A 25476-nucleotide genomic window follows, 5' to 3' on the forward strand; every position below is an offset into this window, starting at 1 on the left:
CAGGTGTCAGGGAAGACCCTCACCGGGACGCAGCTGTCCTGACCGTGCCGTGGATGTGACAACACCGGCCTCATGACGTGTCACAAGGATTAGGTCGGCAGAGTACAGACAGTAACCCTGAGTGTGAGCACACGCTTTCTGCTGCATTCGGACCAGCTCCGAGCCTCCTGAAAGACGGCCGTGCGTGGTGAGTCACGCTGCGTGGCTGATGCAACCGCGACGCCCGCTGCTTGTCTGATGCAGCATCTGGCACAGCCTGGCCCTGCCTCGCCTTCCAACAGCCGCACAAAACCGGGGGTCCCCCAGATCGGACTCGGAGCTGTCCGTGACTGTGACCCAGCAACACCCGAGCCTCAGTTTCCCCAGAGTGAACATCACACACACGCACACGCGCCAGGCGCTGTCCTTGGTGATGAATCCTGACTCCGAGGACGAACTGCTTTGGTGTCAGGCAGCTGGTAAACTAACAGCCCTCGTGCTCCCAGGCCCTGTGGGGTCTGCTTGCTTCAAATCTCCACCAAGAGAGAAAAGCACCTGGATGAAGGGGTCAAGGTTCAGGGCCAGTTCCAGAGCACCAGCCCAGGTCAAGGTCAAGGTCGGCCTCGAGGGTCCCCAGTTCCTGCTCCCCCCTCAGCCTTGTGCAAGGAAGCTCCTATTCAGACCGACCTTCCCCTAAATCCTCTAAGCTTCTGTGTGTGGAACATAGTTCACAAGAAATGCAGGACCCTCTACACACACCCAACTGGAAAAGGGAGTCACCCATTTCCCCCGACGTTGCTAGTGGCCCAGTGGCTGTCTACACGGCCCTCTTCAGAGACAGCGCTTCCCCCACCCCTGCCCCCGCCACACACACATACACACTTGAAAGTCTAGAGAGCTGGCCAGCCCCGGCGTCAGGGTGCCGCCTCACCCAAGCCAGCAGTAGCCATGATGTCACCAGAGCTGGAAATGGCTCCAGAGGGTGTCGGTACTGAAATTCATTTCTAAACCCACTGAAGACTCACCTGCCACTGGCGGTCCATGACAACACATGAAGTGCCCTGTGCTGAGGCCACAGGACAGAGACCCAGTGGTGCTGGGGAGCCTCACGGGACAGTAAGGGGTTCAGACGTGTACACAGAAGGGCACCAAATACCAGGGCGACGGTGGGGGGACCCAAGAAGGTCCCAGTACAGCAGAGCGAGGACGGCACCGTGAGCCCGCTGCCTCCCCTGACCTTGCACAAATACCGGGCAAGAACTGACTACAGGGCTCTCTCTGCAAAGGCTCCTTGAGGATGCAGCCCCTCTGCTCAGAAGTCAGGGCTGAGCCCTGAACCACAAACACAAATGGCAGCGGCCACAGGGTCTGCAGAACAGAGGCAGCAAGACCAGGCACGTGGACGGGCGTGTCCGCGGGGCCCTGGCCCCCCGCCAGGCTCCCGCCCACATGCATTCCTGGCTGGGTTACATAACGATAACGCCGGCATTCACCAGCACCTTCCTGGGTGGGACTCGGGACTCTGACCTCCAGCCTGAGCACGCCCAGAGCCGGGCGGGCCCCTGTGTAGTGGGGGCGCGTGGGGAGGGCCATTCAGACAGTGGCCACTGTCACCTTTGCCTCACCAGTAACAGTGCCACCACCAGCTCGCAAGTCAAAGCAGTGACAATAGCAGTCCACTCTCCCAAGTAGTTTTCCCAACCCCGTCAAGTAGACAGCCTGACTCCCTGTATGAGGTCGGACAAGTAAGTTCTCGAACTCACCCTACAAAAAGTGCTACATGCTTCATTGCTGAGTATCACTACAGTCACCTTTGAAGTCCTCCCCTTGGGAAGCTCTGCACTGACACCAGCGCCTAGTCCACCCTTCAAAGCCATTTTGGAACTCTTTTTCTGGAATGGCCATCAGATCTGTCATTGTATTACACTTGATGTCCTGAATGTCATCAAAATGTCTTCCTTTCAGTATTTCCTTTATCTTTGGGTAAAGAAACAAGTCATTAGGGGCCAGATCAGGTGAGTAGGGAGGGTGTTCCAATACAGTTATTTGTTTGCTGGCTAAAAACCCTCACAGACAGTGTCATGTGAGCTGGTGCTTTGTCCTGAGTCAAGAGCCATGAATTGTTGGCGAAAAGTTCAGGTTGTCTAACTTTTTCATGCAGCCTTTTCAGCACTTCCAAATAATATACTTGGTTAACTGTTTGTCCAGTTGGTACAAATTCATAATAAATAATCTATCTGATATCCAAAAAGGTTAGCAACATAGTTGCAACAAGTTCATGAACTTCATTGTCAGACCTAAACTGGAACCACAGAATCCCTCATGAGGAAACAGGCAAATTTATCTGCACGCAAGACTGACACCAAAACCACACAGAGGAAAAATCAAGGAGGACAAGATGCCGTCTCACAGGAGGGTGACCAAGGATGAACGGCAGCCTGGCAGTGACCTTCTACCTCCCCGAGCACAGAGATGGCTGGGCAGAGAGGCCGTGAGATGGCAGTTGTCGGGAGCGAAGCTATAAGCGTCCTCTGCACTCAGGGTCCCTTCCGAATCACGACTGTTGCCAGACTCTCAGGAGGAATGAAATGCTGAATATGTGAACCTTCACACAGAAAAGGCCCCGAACCTCACGCCCCACGTGCACTTTCTCAACTTGAGAAACGCCCAGTGGTTTGCAGAGATACACAGAGCAGCGCCCCCCAAAACATAGGGCCAGGCCAGCATGGCCGTGCACGTGTGTCCTGCAGGTCGGGGGGGGGGGGCAGGCTGGAGACGAGGGACTGGGCACGTGTCCTGCCTCTGAGCCAGCAAACGCAGGCCGAGCAGCGCAGTGGGGGAGGGCACGGCCCGCCTTGTCCAGGGACGCTGTGCCAACATCGAGGAACACGCTGGCCTTTGTCCTGCCATGTTGTCCCCTGAAGTCATGTTCAGGAGCCACAGCCCTGGGACTTCGAGCTGCAACACCGTGTGGACCCCATCGGTCACGACCGGCATCAGTGTCACCTGGGCCTGTGGTCCCTGGCAGTGCCTGGGCTCTGTGGACCCACTGGGACAGGCCTGTCTCCCCAGCCTGTGCACCTGCAGCTCCCTCCTGAGTGCGTGCAGATACTACGCCCCTGTACCCCACAGTCTCCCACCTGCTCTACTCACACAACCACCTGGATCAGAATCCCTGGGAGCTGGGTCTGTGTGTGACTTACCTTCACGGCCACTGCCCTGCCTGGGGCAGCAGCCGCTGTGTGGATGGATGAATGAATGAGGGAATGAATGAATGAATGAATGAATGAATGAATGCTGGAGACAAATCATGGCCATTGGTGCCGGGTGACCAGTGGTACCTGATTTCACTAATCTTGCTAGATGGGCTTCATTTGATGAACACAGGGGTTATAGGCTGAACTGTGTCCCCAAAAATTCCTATGTAGGGGGGCTAACCCTACTATCTCAGGAAGTGACTGTACTTAGAGGTGGGGTCTTTAAAAAGGTGAGGAAGGGGACATGAGATCCTATGGGCAGCCCTAATCCAACCTGACTGGTGTCCTTGTCAGAAGGACATGAGGACACAGACGTGCACAGAGGGACGACCACGTGGGGACACGGGGAGCAGATGCCATCTGCACGCCCCAGAGAGGCCTCGGGAGGGACCAGCCTGCGACACCCCCATCTCGGATGACCCGCTTCCAGCACCGGGAGAGATGAATGTCTGCTGGGTAAGGCCCAACCTGTGGTACTTTGTGCTACAACAGCCATGGGAAAGTAAGACAAGAGGTTGCACTATTTTTAGGATTCTTAGAGACGAGTAAGTGAACTAAACCTCTTAGTAACTCTTTTCTGTGATGGAAAAATTCCACTTCTCAGCTGTAACTCATGCCCCCTCCTCCCATCTGATAACATTGCAGGAAGTCAGTGGAGAGCACAAAAATGCGTTGTCAACACAGGAAGTACATACCTGGAGGCGACACAGCCCTAAGACCACTGTTGGCAATGCACGCGGGCAGGAGAGCTGTTTGATCACAGTGACAGCTCCCACGGAAGGGTCTGGGCGTCCTATTTGCTGGCATTTCCAATGGGAACCAAAACTTAGACAGGGCCTCCATGACACGAAATGCTCACCCCAAATTTCCCCCCAGCTACAGAGGCCTGAATGCCGGAAGGTTCCCTCAGCTTCAGCAGTCTTCACACACCTTCGCTATCCCTGCGATGTGACAGGCCTGGAGTACACATGGCCGCCGCATGGCCCTCAGCTCCCCCACTGGGCTGTCACCACTCACCCAGCAGCAGGCTCACGGGCCGCTGCCAGTGGAGACCCTGCTCGGCCAGCGCTGGTGTGTGGCCCTGCCCAGGGACTGTCACCTCAGCCACAGGGCCTGAAGTGTAAGTTGGGGACGATGCTGACACACTGGGTATAGTGCCTGCCTCAACAGCTCGTGGCAAGGTGCTGACAAGCAGGTGACCGCTCTGCAGAGGCTACCAGTACATGCCCTGCCGCAGGGCTGGACATCTGCTGCAGGCTGGCAGGCAGCTGGAGATGATGCATCACCGACATGGCATGGGGGGGAGTGGCCAGTCATGGCAGCACCAACACCCCTGGTGACTTCGGGCCATGTTCAGAATATGACAGATAACAGTGTCCCCAGGGTAAATGACTGAGGGGAGGGCAGGAGGGGGTCGTATGTGACATAAGGGAGCTTGGACTTCCTCCCTTCCCGGGGGGGGAGGACACAGGCCGAGTGGATGGGAGCCTGTGTCACACGGCGTGGAGCACGGCTGGGAACACATAGCAGCAGCCCTGGGAGGAGGGAAGGAACCGCGTGCTGCCATAGGGTTCAGAGGCAGAATTCATGAGATAATGAAGACGAAGCTCACATTTGGAGTCTGGGGAGTGCGGTGGGGTCTAGAAACAAGCACGATGGATGAGTGGGCTGGGGACACCAAGCTGTGAGCCTGGGGCCCGAGGGCTGGTGGCAGAAGCGAGCAGAGGCAAGGGACCAAGAGCCCAGGGCACAGCAGCTCAGGACGGCCCCCGGGTGGCGAGGCTTGGGGACGACTAGGAGAGCAGGGGCTGCAAGCCGGCAGCTGGGGCACAGGAAGCTCCAGCAGAGGGAGTGATGGCCATGCCACGGACACGGCTGAAATGCCGCGGTCTGGGCTGTGCAGGGATGAGGGGTAAGGAGGGTCGGCAGGGAAGCAGGAGAAAACACTGCTTTGCCCAAGGATGGGAGGTCCCGGGCTGAGCAGCTGGGGCTGCTGAGGGGAAGGGCTGAGCCCCACTCTGAAAGCCCCACGCCTGCCTGTTCTCCCGACTGGGGGGTCTCCTCTCCCTTGATGACCCTTTGGCTGGCCATGCGACACAGAGACTCAAGGCCTATGGCCCAGCCAGGACACCATGAGCTGCCCAGTGCTGTCAAAGGTCCTGCCGGCCCGAGACATTCAGCCCCCCGGCCCCAGTCTGAGGGCTCCGGCAGGCACACCCCGACCGCCTCCGTCTGCGGCTCATGCTTCTGGACATCTTGCTCAACACTAAGCAGCCTGGCGAAGTGTCAGCTAGAAATGAAATTTTCTGGGAGGAGCCAAACGATCTCCCGTTCGGCTTCCTGCCGTAGCAAAGCGGGTGCAGGGGCGTCTGATGCGACAGCCAGTCCCTGTGTAGCCTCTGGATCAAATGCGCTCATGCAAACACCTTTCTAGTGGCTCAGGCTCCCGAAGTTGTCATCTGTCATCTGCAGACAATGCAGGCAGCAGCGCCCCATCCCCACAGGACCCTGCCTTCCGGCTGGAGCGGCAAAGGCCTCACTGAGCTCCCGCGTGCCCAGCGCTGGCTGGCGGCACTGCCACACAGGAACCAAGTCCAAGCACGGCAGTCAGACAGCACCTCCTCCGCCGGCCCCACCCCAGTCCAGGACCAGCCCCCCAGCTATTCAGCCAAACCTCGACCCCCACCCACCCACATCTCCTCCCAGTGACCCCAGGCTACCTGCTTAGACCACATTCCAGCTGAGCAGCACCTGTGACGTTTACTCAGCCCCCATTCTCAGGCTGCCTATGGGTGGGACAACTGAGAGGTGGGGGGTGGGGCCTGCCCAGTCTTCTTCCAGAGCTGGAGGCGGTGGCCAGGGAGTGGGTATGCCCAGGGGAGTGAGTGTACCCAGGGGTGTGAGTGTGCCCAGGGTGTGAGTGTACCTAGGGGTGTGAGTGTGCCCAGGTGTGAGTGTGCCCAGGCTGTGTGCCCAGGTGTGAGTGTGCTCACGGTGTGAGTGTGCTCAAGGTGTGTGTCCAGGGAGTGAGTGTACCCAGGGGTGTGAGTGTGCCCAGGTGTGAGTGTGCCCAGGGGTGTGTGTCTTCCTGAACCCCACCGACCTGATTTGAAAAGGTCCGGGTGGGGCCAGGTGGGAGTTCACCAACCACTAAGGAAGAGTTTTAAACCCAAATTTTTAGGGAAAGCTAACAAGAACCCTCAAAAACCCTGAATGAACCATTTATAATAAAACAAAGAGCCAACTCTTGAACCATGTTCCCTTCTTGTCACAGCGTGCCGTCCTAGGCCCCCCAAAGGGGCCGAGAGAGCACTCACCATGACGTCCCCTTTCAGGAGCTGGGCGGGCGCGATGGCGATGGCGATCCGGCTGGGGTTCTCTGGGCCCACGTTGCTTTGGAACAAACGAGAAGGGAGGTCACTGTCTCAGAAATCACACAAAACACCCCATGCGGCCAGGAATCTAGGTCCTGAGAATGAGTCCAAATGGGGCAGAAAGCTGCCAGGCCAGGGACATGGGTCGGGGACGGCACATTCACCCCAGGGCGTGTGCCCGGGGCCATGTGGCATGGGGTGCACACGGCTGCCGAAGCGTCGCCCCTGTGTGGGTCCCCGTGAGTCCAGAAACAGGAAAGCAGCGTGTTTTGGCTGATGACCGTGGGGAGAACATTCTTCACTTTACTCATTTCCCGTTAATGTGCATAAAACGCTTATTATTCCAACACACAAAAAGCCCCGCAATTTGTACAAATTCTGAGGATGTGTGCCTGCCCTTTGTCTGAAATGCAAAGGGGAAGAAAGGCTCACAGGAGTGGCCAGCACAGGGCTCTGACAGGTTCACTCGCAGGAGAGCACAGAGCACGCGTCCCGAGCCGGTGCCCCTCTCCCGTGCCGAGTGGGGGAGGGGCGCCCGCCACCAGAGGAGCCCCGCCCACCTCTCTGCTCGCCCCTCCCCTGCAGGGCGCCGGCGGCCCATTTCCCGCACGCCGCACACTTACTAGATCCCCGACGTGTACACGGGCCGCATGGCCTGGTAGACCTTCAGGAAGGGCCGGCACGCTGAAAGGGAGGCGGGACCGTCGGTGAGCGGAAGGGCAGCGTTTGGCAAACAGGGACAAAGGCGCCCTGAGGCGATGAGCCCACAGGCCGCCTGCCACGTTGGGGAAGCAGGGCTGGAGTGGTCGGCAGTGTGAGGAGCACCGGGGTTCCTGGGGACAGGTCCTGCTCCCCTCACTGGCCGCCTGTCCTTCCTCTGACAAGCCAGTTGGCCCTGCCACACACACATGGCTTTGTCCAGTCAGTGACCAGGAGGGCACAGATCTCAGGACGGACGGGAGCCCTGCTTGTGCAGGGGCAGGACCAGCCGGCAAGTCCAGACCCCTCCGTGGGGGCGGCACTCACCTCCGCCCGTGTCGAAGTTGGGGGTGCCGTGCAGGATGACGAAATGCAGGAACAGGGGCGAGGCGTTCATCTTCACCGTCCCCGACAGGAGCCCGCTGAGAAACTGGACGTACCTGCAAAGCAAAGCCGGCTCAGCGTCTCCAGGATGCGCCCCCAGTGGTCCCGGAGCCCAAGTGGGGCCCGAGGGAGGCAGGGACACACGCTGCTTCTCCTGGGGTCTCCACACCCAAGTCTCGGGCCCACGCCCCCGAGAGACACTGCCGCGGTGCGACCCCAAAGACATTCTGCGAGTCCCGCTGAGCGCCGCCAGCCGCGTGTGCTGTGCGGCCCCACGTCTCACTGGCCCCGCGCGTCTGTGACGCCTGCGCAGAGCCAGGGACCGGCACTCACCGAGCATCCCGGCTGCCACGGCACCAGGCCCTCCACTCCAGCGGGGCCGCCCAGTCCACTGCCCAGGGCAGTGTTCCCCCTCTCCCCACCCCCGCCCTCCAGGACCGCAAGCCCAGCAGGCTCGGCCTCGCTTAGGTTTCACGCCTGCAGTTCACACACTCTGGTCCATCACTGCCGCTGAACGTGCACAAAGAACAAAATGAACTGTAGGAAATGTCCGGTTTAAACTCTAAACACAAAGTTTAAAACCCTGTGATAGTCGGTCCTGCTTGGAAAATGTTAGAAATAAACATCTGCTTCAGCTTAGGTTCCTTTCACAGTGTCTCCACTGCCCTGGTGACAGAAAAGGACCCAGAGTGGCGGAGGCCACAGCCAGGGCCTGGCCACCAGAGGGCGCCACACACCCCGTTTAATTCTGGTGTGTGTGTGTGTGTGTGTGTGTGTGTGTGTGTGTGTGTGGCAGGACATCCGGTGGCCTGTCCAAGCACTTGGATCAGCTAAGTGAGGCACACTGCAGGTTTCTGGGTCCTCGGCTCTGTGGCTCCCAGAAAGGCGGAGTGGAGGATGTTGGGGGGGGGCCCTGAGTTATCCCCTGCTCCGGACAGCAGCTCCTCCTCCTCCAGTGTGGGAGGCCCTGGTCGCCTCAGCTGGCTGTCTGGCTTGTGTAGCCTGTGGGCGCCTGGCCGTTTGTTCAGGCGTGTGCAGCAGCCACTGAGCAAGGGGCCCTTTGCTCTCAAGGTCGTGGGCCCAGTAAGCACACGGACCAGTTTCCGTCTCACGTTTTCATGTACGTGGAGGGTCCTGCAACCCCTGGTTGAGGGCAGCATGAGGAGGCTGATGGCAGCCAAGCCCTCATCACCCGGCTTGGGCTGCGCGTGGTGACCACGGACACGCCTGGCTGCACTGTCACTGGTCACCGCAGGGGGCTCCCCGCTCTCCACACGCGGGGGCTCCTAGCACATCTCCTGTTCCTGGCTGGCCAGGGGCCTCTTGTGTCTGTACATTTCTAATGTGAGCTCTCACGTGCCTTTCCATGGCGGCCCGGGACCTACATACCGTTTCTGGGAAGGCTGCATTAAAGCTGACACTTTGTCATCGTAATACTTCTTCATTGCGAATCTGTCGAGGGCCTGGTCAGCACTGGGGAAGCAGAGAGAGCGCGTTAACACCGTGGACGCCGAGTGTGGCTGGTGGCAGGGGACAAGTGCTGGGGCTGTTCTGGGCCACCGGCGCCCATGCGGACGGAGATCAACACTCTGCACTGCACAGACACCTATTTCTTCTTAACCCCAATCCCTGCAGACATATGCTCAGCCCAAAGGGGCAGCCAGGTCACAGGGCCTACGTTCTGTTGGAAACAGCAGCCCCGGTCCCAGGTGGTGGCACTGAGCTGTGCCACACACACAGCACCCAGGACAGTCACTGCCAGCCCCACCCCCTAAACGTCCCATGGCACAGGGCTCCAATCAAGGGAGGTGGCTTTCAGCGGGCTCTACACAAGACCAGAGGGCAGACCCAAGTGTCGGCATCACAGGGTACCGGGCACCCACCAAGTCCCACGTGGAGCATTTGGGACCCACAGGGGACAGCCTGAGTGCCACCTCAGGGAGTCACACCTATGCACAGGTTCAAGAGGCATCACTGTGGCTGGTGGGGAGGACAGCTGACGGAGGCCACAGGGCTGCATAACTATGTTTCTGAAGTGACTGCCACCGGCCTTCCACCCTGTCTGACACTGAACTCTGGCTGCACAAGCCCACAGGTGTTCTATGTCCACCTTTCCTGTTTAGCATCCTGTGTCTGGAGTTCACTGGTTCTGGTAAACGCTGTAATGCATTTGGCCGATGCTTACGCCCAGTGTCACTGACGGCACGGGGATGAGCGACATTACCACTACTCCACCTTCCCGAACGCTTATCTTTACGATGCTGGCCTGGGAATAGTCTTCCTACTTCAAGCCTTGAGATTTCTGTTCAGATCTGGAGCACAGTTTGCAACAAAGACCTGAAAACTGTCTGCCCTGTGATTACTTCTGGGAATGACACCTGAGGAACAGTAGCAGAAACGATCACAGGTGTACACGAGTCTGTGAGCAGAGCTGCTTTCACATAGAGAATCAGCACAAGAAACTAAAATTCTCAAGCAAAACTGGAAGCAACCTGGATAGCCAACAACACCAAGTTCTGAAATATGTCATCTATTCATCAACCGAGAGAGAGCTGTGCAGCCACTTAAATGACATCACGGAAGACATTCAGGAAAGAGTGCTAATTCAGAAAGCAGGTCACGAAAGCACTGTGGTGTCTGTCACCGCACGTCCCTAAAAACTACCCACTCCTATTGTTCCTACGGCAGGAGCAGCATCAACAGCAGTTGATACTCGAGTACTGGGGCCAAGTGCCTTCCATGCAATGACACAGTGAGTGTCACAAGACCTCGTGAGGCATGCCTGTCACCCCCGCTTCACAGGGAAGGACCGTGAGGCTCAGAGGTACATGTAAACTGCCTGACATACAGCTGAGATATGGACTGACTACTAGGGAAAGCAGCTTTTAGAAAGGGTCTCAGTGATGGGCCTTCCATGAATAAAGCTCTCAGTCTGTTTCTAGCTGCTGGGACTTCCCACAGTGCACAGGACGCTGGTCTAGACAGAGCTGCGTTGTTGCGGGCAGGGACGCAGAAATGTGAGGGGCCCTGTCGAGAATCGCCAGGGAAGTCTGGTCTCCGCCCAGACGCCTTTGCTGCACTGAGGGACTCATGTGAGCATGTGTCTGCACAGACACAAACGCTCATTATCACCAAGAAGGGGTCTGATTTTCACCGGGGGGTTGGGTTTCCTCCCTGGCAGGCACAAGCTCCCCAATTTGTTTGCAGAGAAAACATTCGGAAAGTCAAATTTCATCCCTGCTGCTAGAAAGGAACGGTTTATCGGCCAGTATGAACAGGCTTGTGTTTCCTCAGTGGGGCAGCTTGCTGCACAAAGTGGCCATTGAAACATGAGGTTGATGGTAGACGCCAGAGGATGTTCTGAGAACCAGGCTGGACCAGGCTTCCTGCCCACAGGCACACTGTCAATACCACCCAGCCTCAGTTTCCTTCTGCAAAGCGGGAGCCATGATAGCTGCCTCCTCATGACTGTGGAGGCCTGAGGGACAAAAGGAAAACATGCGGAGGGCTTCTCTCCGCCCAGGGCAGCACAGACACTTCCTCCTACCTGGCTGAGACGTTGGTGAAGTGCATGTAGGATGATATGACCACGCCGATGCGTCCCTTTCCGCCCTGTGGAAGACAAAGGAGGACCCAGTTTTCTCTCGAGCCCGTGGCAGAGATGGAGTTACAACAGTAAAACTTACTTGTCACAGGATGACAAAGAGCTCGCTTGGAGGAAGCCAGCGTTCCCCTCTCTGGTCGCTGTTTCAGGGACAGCAGCACCCAGGGCAGCAGGGTGCCCACAGCAGGAGTGGGTGCTGCCGGGGTGTCTGTGCACACCCCCAGAGCAAATCTGCACAGGGGCAGCCAGCCACTTCAGCAATTCCCAGTGAGGCCAGAAAAACTGGGCCAGGACAAAGGCAAGTAAAGTAGCCTGACTCCATGACCCAGGTGACAGGGACCTGGAAGCTCCCTGCACGGGATGAGGGTTTTGAGGCTGCACACACAGCTCAGACAAGTCCAGATCGACAGGACAGCACATTCCAGTGTGCTGGCCACATCACAATGTCACTGGCACAGCCTACCCAGCCATGTCCGGTCACATACACAGGAGATCACTGTCCAAAACTGCATGGTTCAATCCATAACCACACGCCTGTATATTCCAGACTTGGCGGCCTGGCTGGAACCACCAGCCAACATTACCAACAGGAAGAGATGTCTGGAAGTACCACAGCTATGTGTCAGGCCACCCTCACCCAAAACCATGGACTGCCACCTTCTACAACATGCCGCGATGACCCAAGACAGCGGTAGGCAAGCCACTTCTGCCCACCATCTGGGTCCTCACAACCTGTGAGCTAAGAGTTGTTTTGTTTTTAAACAATTGAAGAAAAATCAAAAGAATAATATCTCATGACACATGAAAACTATATGAACTGGAAATGTCAGTGTCCATAAATAAAGTGTGACTGGAACACGACCACACCCGTGTAGGTACATCAATGGCTATTTCCACACAGCAACAGCAAGTTGTAGTAGTTACAGCTAATCAGTGAGAAACCATTAGCCCAAAGTAACGTTAGACCAAACAGACTTCAGATATTTATAGAACATTCCATCCAAAAGCAACAGAAAACACATTCCTCAAGGGTACATGGAACATTTTTTCAAGATAGATCACATGTTAAGCCATAAGACAAGTCTTAATAAATTTAAGATTGAAATCATATCAACCATCTTTTCTGACCACAACATGACACTAGAAATCAATTACAAGAAAACTGTAAAATTCACAATTATGTGGAAATTAAACAACATGCTACTGAATAGCCAATGGGTCAAAGCAAAACTAAAAAGAGAAATAAAAAAAAAAAAAACCCTTGAGACAAATGAAAATGGAAATATACCAAAATTTGTGGGATGCAACAAAAATAGTTCTAAGAGGAGTGTTCAGAGCGATGAATGCTTACCTCCAGAAACAAACAAAATCCCAAATAAACAATCTAACTTTATGCCTCAAGGAACTAGAGAACGAAGAACAAACAAAGTCCAAAGTTAGTAGAGGAAGGAAATGACAAATATTTAAAGAAGAAATAAATGTAATACAAACTTAAAAGACAATAGAGAAGGTCAAAGAAACGAAGATCTGGTTCTCTGAAAAGATAAAGTTGACAAACCCCCAGCTAGACTCAACAAGAAAAAAGACAGAGAACTCAAATAAATAAAATCAGAAATGAAAGAGGAGATGTTACAACTGATGTCCCAGAAATACACTGGATTATAAGTGACTACAATGAACAATTATACACCAACAAATTGGACAACCTAGGATAAATGGAGAAATTCCTAGAAACATACAACCTACCAAGAATCTGATGAAACAGAAAATCTGAGCCAACCACTTACTAGTAAGGAGATCGAGCCAGAAATCAAAAATCTCACAACAATGAAAAGCCCAGGACCAGACTGCTTCACTGGTGAATTCCACCAAACATGCAAAGGAGAATCCTCCAACTCGTCCAAAAATTAGAAGAGGAAGGAACACTTCCAAACTCATTATACGAGGTTAGCATTACCTTGATAACAAAACGAGACAAGCTTGCCACAAAAAAAAAAAAAAAAAGAAAAAGAAAAGAAAAGAAATTACAGGCCAATATCCTTGATGAGCATAGTTGTAAAAATCCTCAACAAAATACAAAAACAACCCAAAAAACAACGAATTCCACGAAACATTAAAAGGGTAACACACCAGGATCAGGTAGGACTTATTCCAGTGATGCAAGCACGGGCCAACATCCACAAGTCAATCAACGCGATACATCACAGGAGCGAAATGAAGTGTGAAAATCATATGGTCATATCGACACATGCAGAAAAAGCATTTGACAAAATTCAACATCCATTTATGATAAAAACTCTCAGCAAAATGGGTACAAAAGGAATGTACCTCAACATAATAAAGGCCATATTTGACAAACCCTCAGCTAAAATCATCCTCAATGGGGAAAAGCTGAAAGCCTTTCCTCTCAGATCAGGAACAAGACAAGAATGCCCACTCTCACCACTTTTATTAAACACAGCACTGGAAGTCCTAGCCAAAGAAATTAAGCAAGAAAAAGAAATAACAGGCATCCAAATCAGAAAGGAAGAAGTAAAACTGTCTCTATTTGCAGATGACATGATATTATATACAGAAACCCTAAAGACTCCATCAAAAAAACTGTTAGAACTAATAAATGAATTCAGTAAAAGTTGCATTAAATCATAAAATCAATACAGAAAAATCTCTTGTATTCTTTACACTAAGACCAACTATTAGAAAGAGAAATTAAGAAAAAAAATCCCATTTACAATTGTATCAAAAAAAAATCTCAGAATAAATTTAACCGAGGAGATGAAAGATCTACATATTAAAAACTATAAGACAATAAAGAAATAAGTTGAAGAAGACACAAAGAAATGGAAAGATATTCCATGCTCACAGATTGCAAGAATTAGTATTATTAAAATGTCCATAATACCCAAGGCAATCTACAGATTCAGTGCAATCCCTATCAAAATTCCAGTGGCATTTTTCAAAGAAAAATAATTCTAAAATTTGTATGGAATCACAAAAAGACCCTGAATAGCCAAAGCAATCTTCAGAAAGAATAAAGCTGAAGGCAATATGCTCCCTGATTTTAAACTATATTACACAGCTACAGTAATTAAGACAACATGGTATTGGCATAAAAACATAGATAAATGGAAGAAAATAAAGAGCCCAGAAATAAACCCACACATATATGGCCAATAAATTCCTGACATAGGAGCCAAGAATACATAATGAAGAAAGAACAGTTTTTTCAATAAATGGTGTTGGGAAAATTGGATAGATACAGAATAAAGAATAAAAGTGGATCACTATCTTACACCATGCAAACAAATTAACCCAAAATGGACCAAAGGCTTGAATGTAAGACCTGAAACCATAAAACTCCTAGAAGAAAACATAGGGGAATGCTTGCGCACTGTTGGTGGGATTGTAAGTTGGTACAGTCATTATGGAAAGCAGTATGGAGATTCTTCAAGAAACTAACAATAGAACTACCATATGACCCAACAATTCCACATCTGGGTATTTATCCAAAAAATAAAATAAAATAAAACACTAACTTGAAAAGATATATGCACCCATTGTTTACTGCAGCATTATTTACAATAGCTAAGACATGGAAACAACCTGTGTCTATGGATAGACGAATGAATAAATAAAGTACATCTTCTAGTTATAAGTTAATGGGTATTCTTTCAAATCATCCTTTGAATGACCATAGAGAAGTCCAGCATATGGAAACCTCATTATTTATTTAACAAATTGAATTTTTGTTATTTTTTTCATTTTTATGTATTATCATTAATGCTGCAAAGACTATCTCATATAAATGTTTCTATATTTAAACAAAAAGAAATTGTAGTATGTACTATATATAATATTATTCAGCCATAAAAAGGAATGAAATCTTGACATTTGTGACAACATGGATGAACACGGAGGGCATTATGCTAAGTTAAATAAGTCAGACAGAGAAAGACAAATTCTGTTATGATCTCACTTACATGTGGGATCTAAAACACAAACAAAACTAAACTGAACAAGCTCATAGATACAAATAACCAATTGGTGCTTGAAAGAGGCGGGGGGTAAGGGGTAGGAGCAATAGGCAAATTGTTTTTGGGTTTGTTTGTTTGGGCTCCTTCAGTTTAAATAAATTGAATAAAATTTACTTTTATAAAGTAGTTACAGTAAGACCATGGGGACCCCAAAGCCTAGAATACTTACTCTCTTGCAAAAAAAGTTAGCCGACCCTCATCTAGAATCACAGAAGGCCAAAAAGACAGAGCCACCAACACACAGATCCCCAGTCTATTCTTGAAAAGGAAAAACTGAGCAAATTCAAGTCAAAATTCTGACAGACCCACTTGGCGTGCGACTGTCACCAGGAGCTTCCATCTGCTGGGACATGAAGTGTGCGCCTCGCAGACATGGGGCAGACACACGGGCACTTTCATGGCTGAACCCTGGCGTGCGCGGTAGTAACTGCACAGCTGGGAGCTCGCTCTTGCATAAATTTCCTGCGAGGAAACTGCAGCACCTGCACCAGATCAGACACGCATGGTGGTGTCACTGCCACCTTCAATCCGTCCTGTCTCTGCGGTGCTTGTTACACACATGGAGTCCTTTAGCCACAACACTCCAGTATTCAGTTTTGTCAGATCTCAAATCAGCATCACTGACTGCAGCCTGCAGTTGGCCCCTCACCAACGGCTCCAAAACAAACGGTGTGGGGAGGAAACCTGCAGTATGCGAGCGAGCCACAGGCCATTTCGGCTCCATGGGCAACTGGGGGGGCAGGGGGGAGGGGCCGCACAAACACCACCCTTTGTACCCATGAGCAGAGCAGGGCTGTCACATCACAGCTGGCCCTTGGTCTGTCCCCCCAGACCACAATGGGCCAGCCCTGTTAGTCATTCCGGGAGCACTGTGCAGTCACAGGTTTAGGCAAACATCAGGGTCTCACCCACAGCGATGACCATGACCTTAGTGTGACGTCACTAAGTTCAAATTGAAAGAGGGCTTCCCCTTGTGGCACGTTTCTAGGATGTCTGGGACATGGTTCCCGGGCCACTAGAACAGTGCAGAGGTGAGCAAATCATTCAAGGTTTCATGCGTGCCCAGTTAAGCCCGCTAACAAGCCTTGTCCAGATTCCAGGCGTCCGTCAGAAGGGCACATTCTGGGCACCTCTCTGCTGTCAGTTCACCCCTTGTGACCCAGGCAGGGCAAATAATATGCTAAGTTAGTTCGTGAAAAAAGAGAGACGCACAGAAGAAATGGCATGAAGAGTGCAGGCTGTGCTTCTCAAGGCCCAGCACAACAGAACCTTCTGGAGACACAGCGGGCAGCGGTCCGGACCTGCACTTCTCACCAGAACCCCTCTGAGAACCAGGGTAGGGAACACTGCTCAGAAAGGCTATGACACAACCTCAGGCAACGACGACCATCAGTATTATCTGCACGATGTCAAAACCATCAGTCCAAGTCTCATAGAAAATACGAATTTAATTGAGAATAATTTTTTAAAAATAGCCTCTCTGTCTTTTTTTCTAAGTTTGCACCAAAACACAAATTTGGAGAGAAGCTCCTTAATGTCACTGAAAAAGCCCCGGTTGGCTGAAACAATCTGGTAAGAGAAAGAACGGAGTGCCTGGCTGTTGGCGGCAGAACGTATTCAAGTCAGGTGTGGGCAAAGGGCAGAAAGCAGAGAAGTTAACGTCACCTGAACGCCCCGTGGGTTTGTCCTCGGGGGCGAGTGGTCACCACATGGCCTGAGTATGGCCGCCTGAACCATGGGCAGCAAACCCTTACATCTGCTGTGTGGGAACAGACCCCAGCGCCCCGGGAAGTGCCCCGACCCCCGGTCACTGACCACTTGGGTGGCACGAAGCCCGATGCCACGTACCCTAACAGTGCCCTTCTCTTGAAAGGGGGCTTTCCTTGAGAAACAGAAATGCACACAGTGAAATGCTTCACTCCCACAGTGGCCCTCATGAGTTTCAAAATGCCCAGCAGCACGTCAGGAGCCTCTGTCCTGAAAACTCTGAAGGCCATCTCGTGAAGCAGGGGGAACGGCTCTGCCCAGGACAAGTACGGAGCCCTGACCACCCACAACCCGCTGGGCCCTGGCGGTGCCGGGAGGACGCTCACCCTGCAGTGGATGACGACCACGTGCTGGGGGTCGCTGTGCAGCCAGCACTCCTGAGCCTTGCAGATGGTGCACACCTTGTCCAGGGGTGGCGCGTGCAGCTCGGGCCAGCCCACGTCCAGAATCTGCAACGACACAGCAGCCTCAGCTGTCGCCTCTGGGCCCTTAGAGGCCACGTGCATGCTGTTTGTTTTAGCAGCATTTTCCACTCGAGGGCACAGAACCAGCCATGTGCTGCTTTTCAAACCCTCAGTGGGAACTGCGACCAGGAAAGAAAAAGCGAGGGATTAAGTTGCCCCATGAGACATCTGTTCCTGGGTCTTATCTGCTCTTCCGAGCTGGAATGATGATTCTAGAAAGGGCTCCCAGGAGCCGCTAATGGTGCAAGGCTGGAGGGGAGGGGGACCGGCAGGATCTGAGATGGGAGTTCTTGGCCGAGCTGCTGCTCAGATTCCTCTGATCCGACTACAATTGAGCTTGGGAGACTGCAGTGAGCCAGTCCAGGACCTCGGGGATAACCTCTCAGATGGAAGCCCGAGGCACCTGCTGGGGACACATGTACTCCCCAAGAGGGGACAAATGTGCCCCAAGGCAGGAAAGGCCTCTGCAGCACCCTGGCACCAGAGCCACCCCCTTGGGAACCTGCAGCTGGGCCCTGGGTCCCTCCTTTCCTGTTCCTTCCTTCAATGGGGGAGGGGAGGCAGAGCTCTGCCTTATCATGGAGCAATAGAAACAGTGCAAACTAATGGAAAAATTCAGAAAACGACCAGGAAGCAGGAAGTCACATAACTGCTCAGAAGTGACAGCTCTGACATTTCGGGGAATCCCTTAGACCTCTACACAAATGTGACAGAGTGGAGATGGTGAGGCATGAACCCCAGGCTCCGCCTTTGTCACCTAGCACCCAGCCTGCCAATTCACCATCTCCCTATCTGTGTCATTCTAATGGCCGCAAAATATCCCAACATATGAAACACATATGTATCATATATACCATAACTGACACTTCATCTTAAACATTCCCCCTTAAATTTTTGCTGTTAAAAAGAAGAGTGGATGGAGCGGGGGTGGGGGAGTGTGACTGTACAGAGGTGGCAGAAGGGACACCCTTGCAGTAGAAATGTCCTTTGTGGATGGCAGTGGTGATGACACAGATCTGCACAGGATGAGACGGCAGAGAAACACACACTCACACACGAGCACAACATACGCCTCCACACACTCACATATGTACACACGTGCATACACATGCCTGCACACACACGCACACACATGCCTGCACACACACGCACACACATGCCTGCACACACACGTGCACTCACACGTGCACTCACACATGCACAATGCCTGCACACACACACGTGCGCACACTCACACGTGCACACACATATGTGTGCACTCACGTGAATACACATGCCTGCATACACTCACGGGCGCACTCACACGTGCACACTCATGCCTGCACACACATACATGAGTGCACACTCACGTGCACACACATGCACACGTGTGCACACATGCCCACACACACGTGCACACACATGCCTGCACACACTCACATGCGCACACTCACGTGCACAAAGGTGCACACACATGCCTGCACACACCCACACGTGCACACACATGCACATTCATGCACACATGCCTGCACACACTCACATGTGCACACACACATGCACATGTGCACACACATGCCTGTACACACGTGTGCAGTCACACGTGCACACACACACATACTCACATGTGCACACTCATGCACGCACACACACGTGCACACACACTCATGCGTGCACACACAACCACAAGTGAACAGACACATGCTGCCTGTAAACCCAGTGGGGGCTGAACGCAGTCTGTGGATTGTACCAACGTCAAAGCCCTGGCTTTGACATTCTACGGGCACTGATGTAGGATGCTGCTGGTGGTGGAGACAGGACCAGAGCCACATGGGATCTCTCCGTGTTGTTTCTGTAATTGCTTCTGTGTGTATAATTATCTCAAATTTTAAAAAATTTTAATTAAAAAAAGTAGCCCATGGATACAAACAGTTCCTGATAACTCTTATCAAGTCAAGTCCTACAAACACTCAAAACAATTTTGCACAGCAGGGTAAGCATCACTGACATTTTACACACTCAGGATACAAAGGACAAAGGGCCATACCTTTGGGTTCAGCTTTGTGAGGTCGTATCTCTTTTCTGAAAGGTTTAATACCTACGAAGGAAAGATAAGAAGCTATTGGACAAATCACTGTCCTGGGGAATCCAAAAAAAACCCACAATTTCACTTTTACAAGCAGTTTACCTTTGAGGATTATAAAAGATTGAAATGTACACATATGTCATTGTCACAGAACACAAAAGAAACAAAATAAAGCCACTGTACTACAAGGATAGCCCGCAGAATCCCATGGGACTGGCCTCGGGAGGAAGAGGACACAGCCTGAGGAGGGCGGCCCGGCCTCGGCATGAGGCCAGGCCTGTGAGGAGCCGTCGCCAGCATTCGGGACCAGCGAGAACCGGGCGTGCCCTCACGGAGAAGCAGGGCTGTTGGGGGAAGCTGATCACGTGTCAGCAGAGGACAATGTTGGAACAACACGGGGCCTGGGAAATGCGTTCCCGTCTGTGTCACTTCTGAGAGTGGATGTCCAGGATGCCCAGGAGAGCCGAGAGGAGGGCTGGTCCTGGAAGCGGGTGGCCTGCCTGCTGGGTGGGAGCTGCCTTAGGCATGGCCTGGACGCTCGCTGCTTGCTCCATGAACAGGCTGCTTCCTGGACCCTGGGACATGGGCCCCATTAGAATGACACGGCCTGACAAAGCGCGTCCCACTGGACGGCCTGGGCCATGGTCTGCGGGTCCCAGAGCTGTTCTGTGTCCACGTTCAGCTGTCAGGACACCACTGGGACGTGTGTGGGGAAGAGATGGGCTCACCGGGCTCTTGACTTAGGCTCTTACAAGGCACCCACAAGTGTCTTTCCTCAGAGTTTTCAAAGGGTCCTGGTCCCCAGAAAGGCAGGGACCCCACCCCAGCCATTTGGCAGGGGTGGTTTGGCCCAGCAAGGCCCCACCCGATGTGAAGGGAGGGACTCCCAGATCCCATCCCTGTCGTCTAGGCCATGGGCCTTCCTGAGGCGGTGGGGGCATCTTGCACTCCACGTGGGCACGTGCCAGGAGGAGGTCTACGGTCTCCGAGAGAAAGGAAAACATCCCGGAGAGGCTGAGGCCAGCGTGACGGTCCCAGGGACCTCCACTCGGCTCTCCCTTCCTGGAGCCAGGTGGCGCTGAGGACGGGCATTGGGGGACAGCAGCAGGTCTGTGGGGACCAGGAACCAGGGGAGCACTAACTGCTCCGAGCCAGAGGGTCCACTCCCGGCTGCCCTCCCTCTGGGGCCCTGTCCCAGCTACTCTGTGATCTGAGGGGCCTCAGGGATGACAATCACAGCAGATAAAAAGGCCTCCCGGGCAGGGCAGAGGCTGTGGGTAGATTTCACTCAGGAGTGGTGGCCCCTGGGACAGAGAAACAGGGCCACGCTACGTGGTGGGCAGGGGAGGCACGTCGAGACAGAACAGGGAGACACTGGGGACCCTCCCCCTCTAACCTGGGCTCCAGGCGCACGTGTGGCTCCAACCACGTGTCCTGGCTTCCAGACGCCCGCCCTCGTCCTCCTGGTCATTTCAGGAGGAAGGACTGCCCCACCGAGCCTGTGCTGGGTGCTGGGACAGCCATCCCTCTCCTGGTGTCCCCTGAGTACACACAGGGTAGCGGCTGGCAGCTGGGGACCGTGGACAGGGGACCCTCCACAGAACCGAGGGGCGGCAGGAGGGACAAACACTCCCCCAGCAGCTGCTCCTCAGAACCAGGAACCGACCTCCCCACCCGCAGCTCACGGGTCCCCAAGCTGCTGGCGCACCCTTCCTGTCTCAGCGACTCAGCGCCCACACTGTCCCCAGACGTTTGCTCACCAGGTAGTTGTCCCCATGCTTGGACCTCAGCATGCGCGTCACTTCCTGCAGGCTGTGCAGGTAGGAGTCCTCCGAGCAGCCTGCGGGGAACGCCACGGCGATGATCCGCTCGGTGACGTAGGTGAGCTCCAGCTCGCGGCCGTCCTCCATGCTGGGGCCGCGCACTGCCGGCCTAGGAGAGAGCGGCGTGTCTGCAGGGCGGCCACACACGGGCCACAGGAACCTGGGGGTACGTACTGGGGTTTTACCGTCCCCTCATCCTAAGTGTGCTGTCACCCAGGATGGCACCATCTAAACGCCCTTAACGGTCACAACTGGGGACTGCAAGCCACTAGCAGCGAATAACCAGGAGACAGAGGCGTGTGGCCTGAGAACCTGCACAGGGAGCAGGGCTCAGACTCCGGGGCCTTGCTCTGGTGTCAGGTCAGCTCCGGGCAGCGGAGAAGTGCCTGGGCCGGGGTGGTGGGAGCAGAAGTAAGGCTGGGAGGAGCCTGCAAGTCCGGCTCAGGAGCATCAGGGGCAGGTGGTGGGGCCGCGTCCCAGGGAGGAGGCCGCGGAACCCGCAGAGGGGAGGACCTGGGACAGACCCCAGCGGCTGCACACTGAAGGGGCACTTCCCCTCGGGGGAGGGCCGGCTGGTGACTGTGAGATGCGCGGTGTGCAGGCTCTGCCCAGACTGTACCTGGGGTAGCCCAGGGCGTGCGGCACCAGGCACAGGTGTCAGGTACTTTTTTCTCCACCTCACGCACCAGACATGGACGCGTAAGAGTTGTGATTCCTTTTAAAAATCTAGTCAAAATTCTGTGAATACTGATATAAAAGTAAACAATATGCCTCTAGAGCAATCACAGACCATCCACGTGCCGTGGGCTGTGCCGTTCCTCGGAGGCACAGACAGAGCTCGTTCCCCATGAGAGGCTCAAGCCTGGGACTTCCCCAAGCCACACTCGCACGACCAGGCCACGGCTCTGTGACTATTTACTGAAAGCCAAGCCCATGTTTCCGGATGTGGGCTTTGAACGCCAGGAGATCTCACCCAGAAACAGAGACGTAACATGACGTGCATGCAGCGCCTAGGAACATTTATTTTTAAAATCAGCAAAGAAATGAAGATTACGGCAGAATAAACTGCACCATGCCCAAGCCTCCTCTGAGGTCTGACCCAAGGCGAGGGACACTCACCTGGATGATCTGTCACAGCAGAGAGAAGTGGACGCTGAGGCACCTCCCGGAGCCTGCAAATGACAAGACACGTCACTCTGCAGTCACCCGCCCTGCCAGTCCCCACGTCACAAACCCCAGAGGATGGAGGCTGACAGCTGTTCTGTGGTTTGATCATAAATGGACAGTCACACCCTGTAGCTGTTGGCTCATCTTATCACCTGGGAGGGTGTCCAGCCCTCGGACTGCAGAGCCCAGGTGGCACAATTCTATGAACCAAGAGTGGACAGGTTCCATGGTGGGGCACGAAGACGACCGCCAGGCTTGTGCCTTATGCAGCAGGTGCTCCACCAACACTGGCAGCTGTGACCATCGGTACTGTTAGATTTACTTGAAAAAAACCAATTACAACTTTGAAAGAGTTCTATTACCTACTCCTTTTTTCAAAGCCTACCCAATAGGAAGAAAAGCTTCAGGTTCTCATTCCTTCAGAGTTTGCATAACCCTTCTGTGTGTGTGCACACGTGTGTGCGTGTGTGATACACTAAGGCTATAATATATATACGTTATTTCAGGAGATGCCCCCAGCAGCCCTAGTGGGAAATATGTCCGTGGGGAGAGAGGTTCAAGGTGCTATCAGGACGGCAGGGGCAGGGGGACGTGATGGCCCCATAGCTCCCCCAAATGCCCTTCCTCCCCAGACCTTGCTGTGTGGACCAGCCCGGGCCAGCACACACCCCCAGGTGGGTGACACTGGGTGACGTGTGCAGCAGGATACCCTGAGCCTGCCTCGGTGGACAGAGCCACCTTCTCAGACAGGACCTGACCCCTGACTTCACCTGGTGACCCCCTCGGGCTCCTGGCTCACCTTGGCTCCCACAGAAGGGACAGAGAATGACGACCCAGACTATTTGGGGATTAGCAAGACAGACATTTTCCTGAAATCTCACCAACACAACGCCTAAGCCAACTCCAAGTCACAGGGTCGTGACCTCACCCTCAAACCGAGGCAGGACCTGGACCACACGTTCCTGCCCTGAGACCGTGTCAGGAGCTCACCCTGGGGCGTCCACACTGGCCAGCTGGCCTTCCCTGGCCGACACACTTGTCTCTAGTTTGTCTCGAACTCTCACAGGTGTGTGGGCACGGACCGAGATGGCGCCATCAGCGGTCAGAGCCCTGCTCAGCCAGCATAGGATGGGCTTGCAGACTGGGCAGACCTGGGCCAGAGGGCAGCCGTGCAGCCCAGGGCTCCCACGTCCGAGACTGGCCTCCCTGCAGCTGCAGGCATCACGCCCGGGCCCAGCTGTGGCCGGGGCCTCACAGACTCCGTGGCTCTTTCCAAAGCCCTAACGGCTCAGGCCGGATGAACGCCGAGCAGTGAGATGGTTGTTTGCCTGTTAGCACGGCAAAGACTGAAACGTACAAAAAAGCTTTTTTAAAGTATTGGTGAAACGTAGACTGATTCAGCATTGTAGAGGTTAGCTCATCAGTCTGTAGGAAAAGCGCTAACGGAAGTGACGCACATGACTTAGCAACACAAGGATGTGTCCTCGGAATTACCAGAAAGGTGCGCAAACCGTATGCACAAGACAGCGGCCCGAGGGCTCAGCCCCATGCCATGTAAGGGTCCACAGGAAGCTGTGTGGCTGTGCAGATGGAGACGGACTTGTGGGCAGGACACACGCATGACGTATGACAGCGGACGCCACCCAGGTCCCGACGGCCACTGTGCTGCTCCACCTCACGTGACGCGTGTATGACACACATACACACACAGCGGGTTAACGGTCTGGCCAGACTGCAGGCTGATTGGGCCATTCTTTGTTTCTGGAATGTTCTATTCCATTTTGTTTCTTCTGTGTGATTTTTCCCTTTCCACTTAGAACACAGTCTACCCTGTAACTGGAGGGAGAGGGTGTCCTGCCTCCTGGGTCAGCACAGATGGACTCAGCTCCCAGGGTGGCAGCCAGGCCTCCCGCCCCACCCCCCCTCCTGCGGAAGGGTCCTTCCTGCCACCGAACTCAGCGGCCCTCCCGGACGGCAGGCAGCGAAGGAGCCACCGAGGGTGGACACTGAACACTGGGGACAGGAATGTTCCTGGGCCCCTACAGGCGCTGACCAGTCACCATGCAGGGCCTGAGAGCGGCCCACGGCCTCACCGTGGCCACGAACCTGCCACTGGGGCCACCTGACCACCACGTCCATGAGGCCACCCAGCCCGCCCTGCCTCCTAGTGGACACATCTCCCTTAGGACTCGACAACCGGTCACAACACATCCTCAAAACCTTGCCGTGGAGACTGGCCCTGCGGCTTTTCAGCTGACCAGGTGAGCCCAACCACCTGAGAAGCACCTTGAGAAGCACGGCCCTTGGGGTGGGCGGGGGAGCTGCCTACTGCCTCTCAGTCCCCCCTTCACAATTTCATTGCTGTATCGTATAAGAACGCACACACTGTATTAGCAACTACATACGTAATTCATGAGGTACTAAAACTCACGACATAATTTATAAAGAACGTGACACTGCGTCCCATCACACTACACTTACAACTGAACACAAGTAGGTCGGAGCCGCGAGGGACATGTGATCAGAGCCGTCCGCAGACCAGCGCCCTCCACGATGACCCAGCACAGAGGGAGCTGGCTCCGTGCTCACGTCTGTGCATTTGTACCGACAGGCAGCACAGTCCGCTCCCCCAGGTGTGTAAACGCACGGTGGTGAAAGAGCAGGGGAGCAGATGCCGACACCAAGGCAGGGAAGCGTTGGGGGTCCTGCGGCCAAACCCCCCTGCTGACATCCACGCACTGCTGTGCCCAGGCCGCGCTACCTGCGACGCACCCCAGGAATGTGCACTGTGGCCCACAGGGGGTCCCCATCGCCTCTCTGGACGTGACACACAGAGGCTGAGTTCTGAGGAGCCAGCAGGGC

General features: G+C 53.9%; 1 protein-coding gene across 3 annotated transcripts in view; it reads right to left on the minus strand.

Moving 5' to 3' along the window:
- The window catches only part of TNS3 (tensin 3), a 170596-nt gene that overhangs the window by 66762 nt on the left and 78358 nt on the right, over positions 1 to 25476 (minus strand). For all 3 annotated transcript variants that reach the window (XM_033088708.1, XM_033088707.1, XM_033088706.1), the window contains 9 exons: positions 22567 to 22619; positions 21385 to 21556; positions 19586 to 19636; positions 17425 to 17547; positions 11241 to 11305; positions 9083 to 9166; positions 7637 to 7749; positions 7234 to 7294; positions 6554 to 6629 (listed from right to left, as the gene is read on the minus strand). In XM_033088708.1, coding sequence (XP_032944599.1) covers positions 6554 to 6629; positions 7234 to 7294; positions 7637 to 7749; positions 9083 to 9166; positions 11241 to 11305; positions 17425 to 17547; positions 19586 to 19636; positions 21385 to 21534 — 723 coding nt within the window. In that variant the 5' untranslated portion in view covers positions 21535 to 21556; positions 22567 to 22619. The remainder of the gene's footprint in view (positions 1 to 6553; positions 6630 to 7233; positions 7295 to 7636; positions 7750 to 9082; positions 9167 to 11240; positions 11306 to 17424; positions 17548 to 19585; positions 19637 to 21384; positions 21557 to 22566; positions 22620 to 25476) is intronic.

Source organism: Rhinolophus ferrumequinum, chromosome 20 (genome assembly GCF_004115265.2).
Source record: "Rhinolophus ferrumequinum isolate MPI-CBG mRhiFer1 chromosome 20, mRhiFer1_v1.p, whole genome shotgun sequence".
NCBI classification, from domain to species: Eukaryota; Metazoa; Chordata; class Mammalia; order Chiroptera; family Rhinolophidae; genus Rhinolophus; species Rhinolophus ferrumequinum.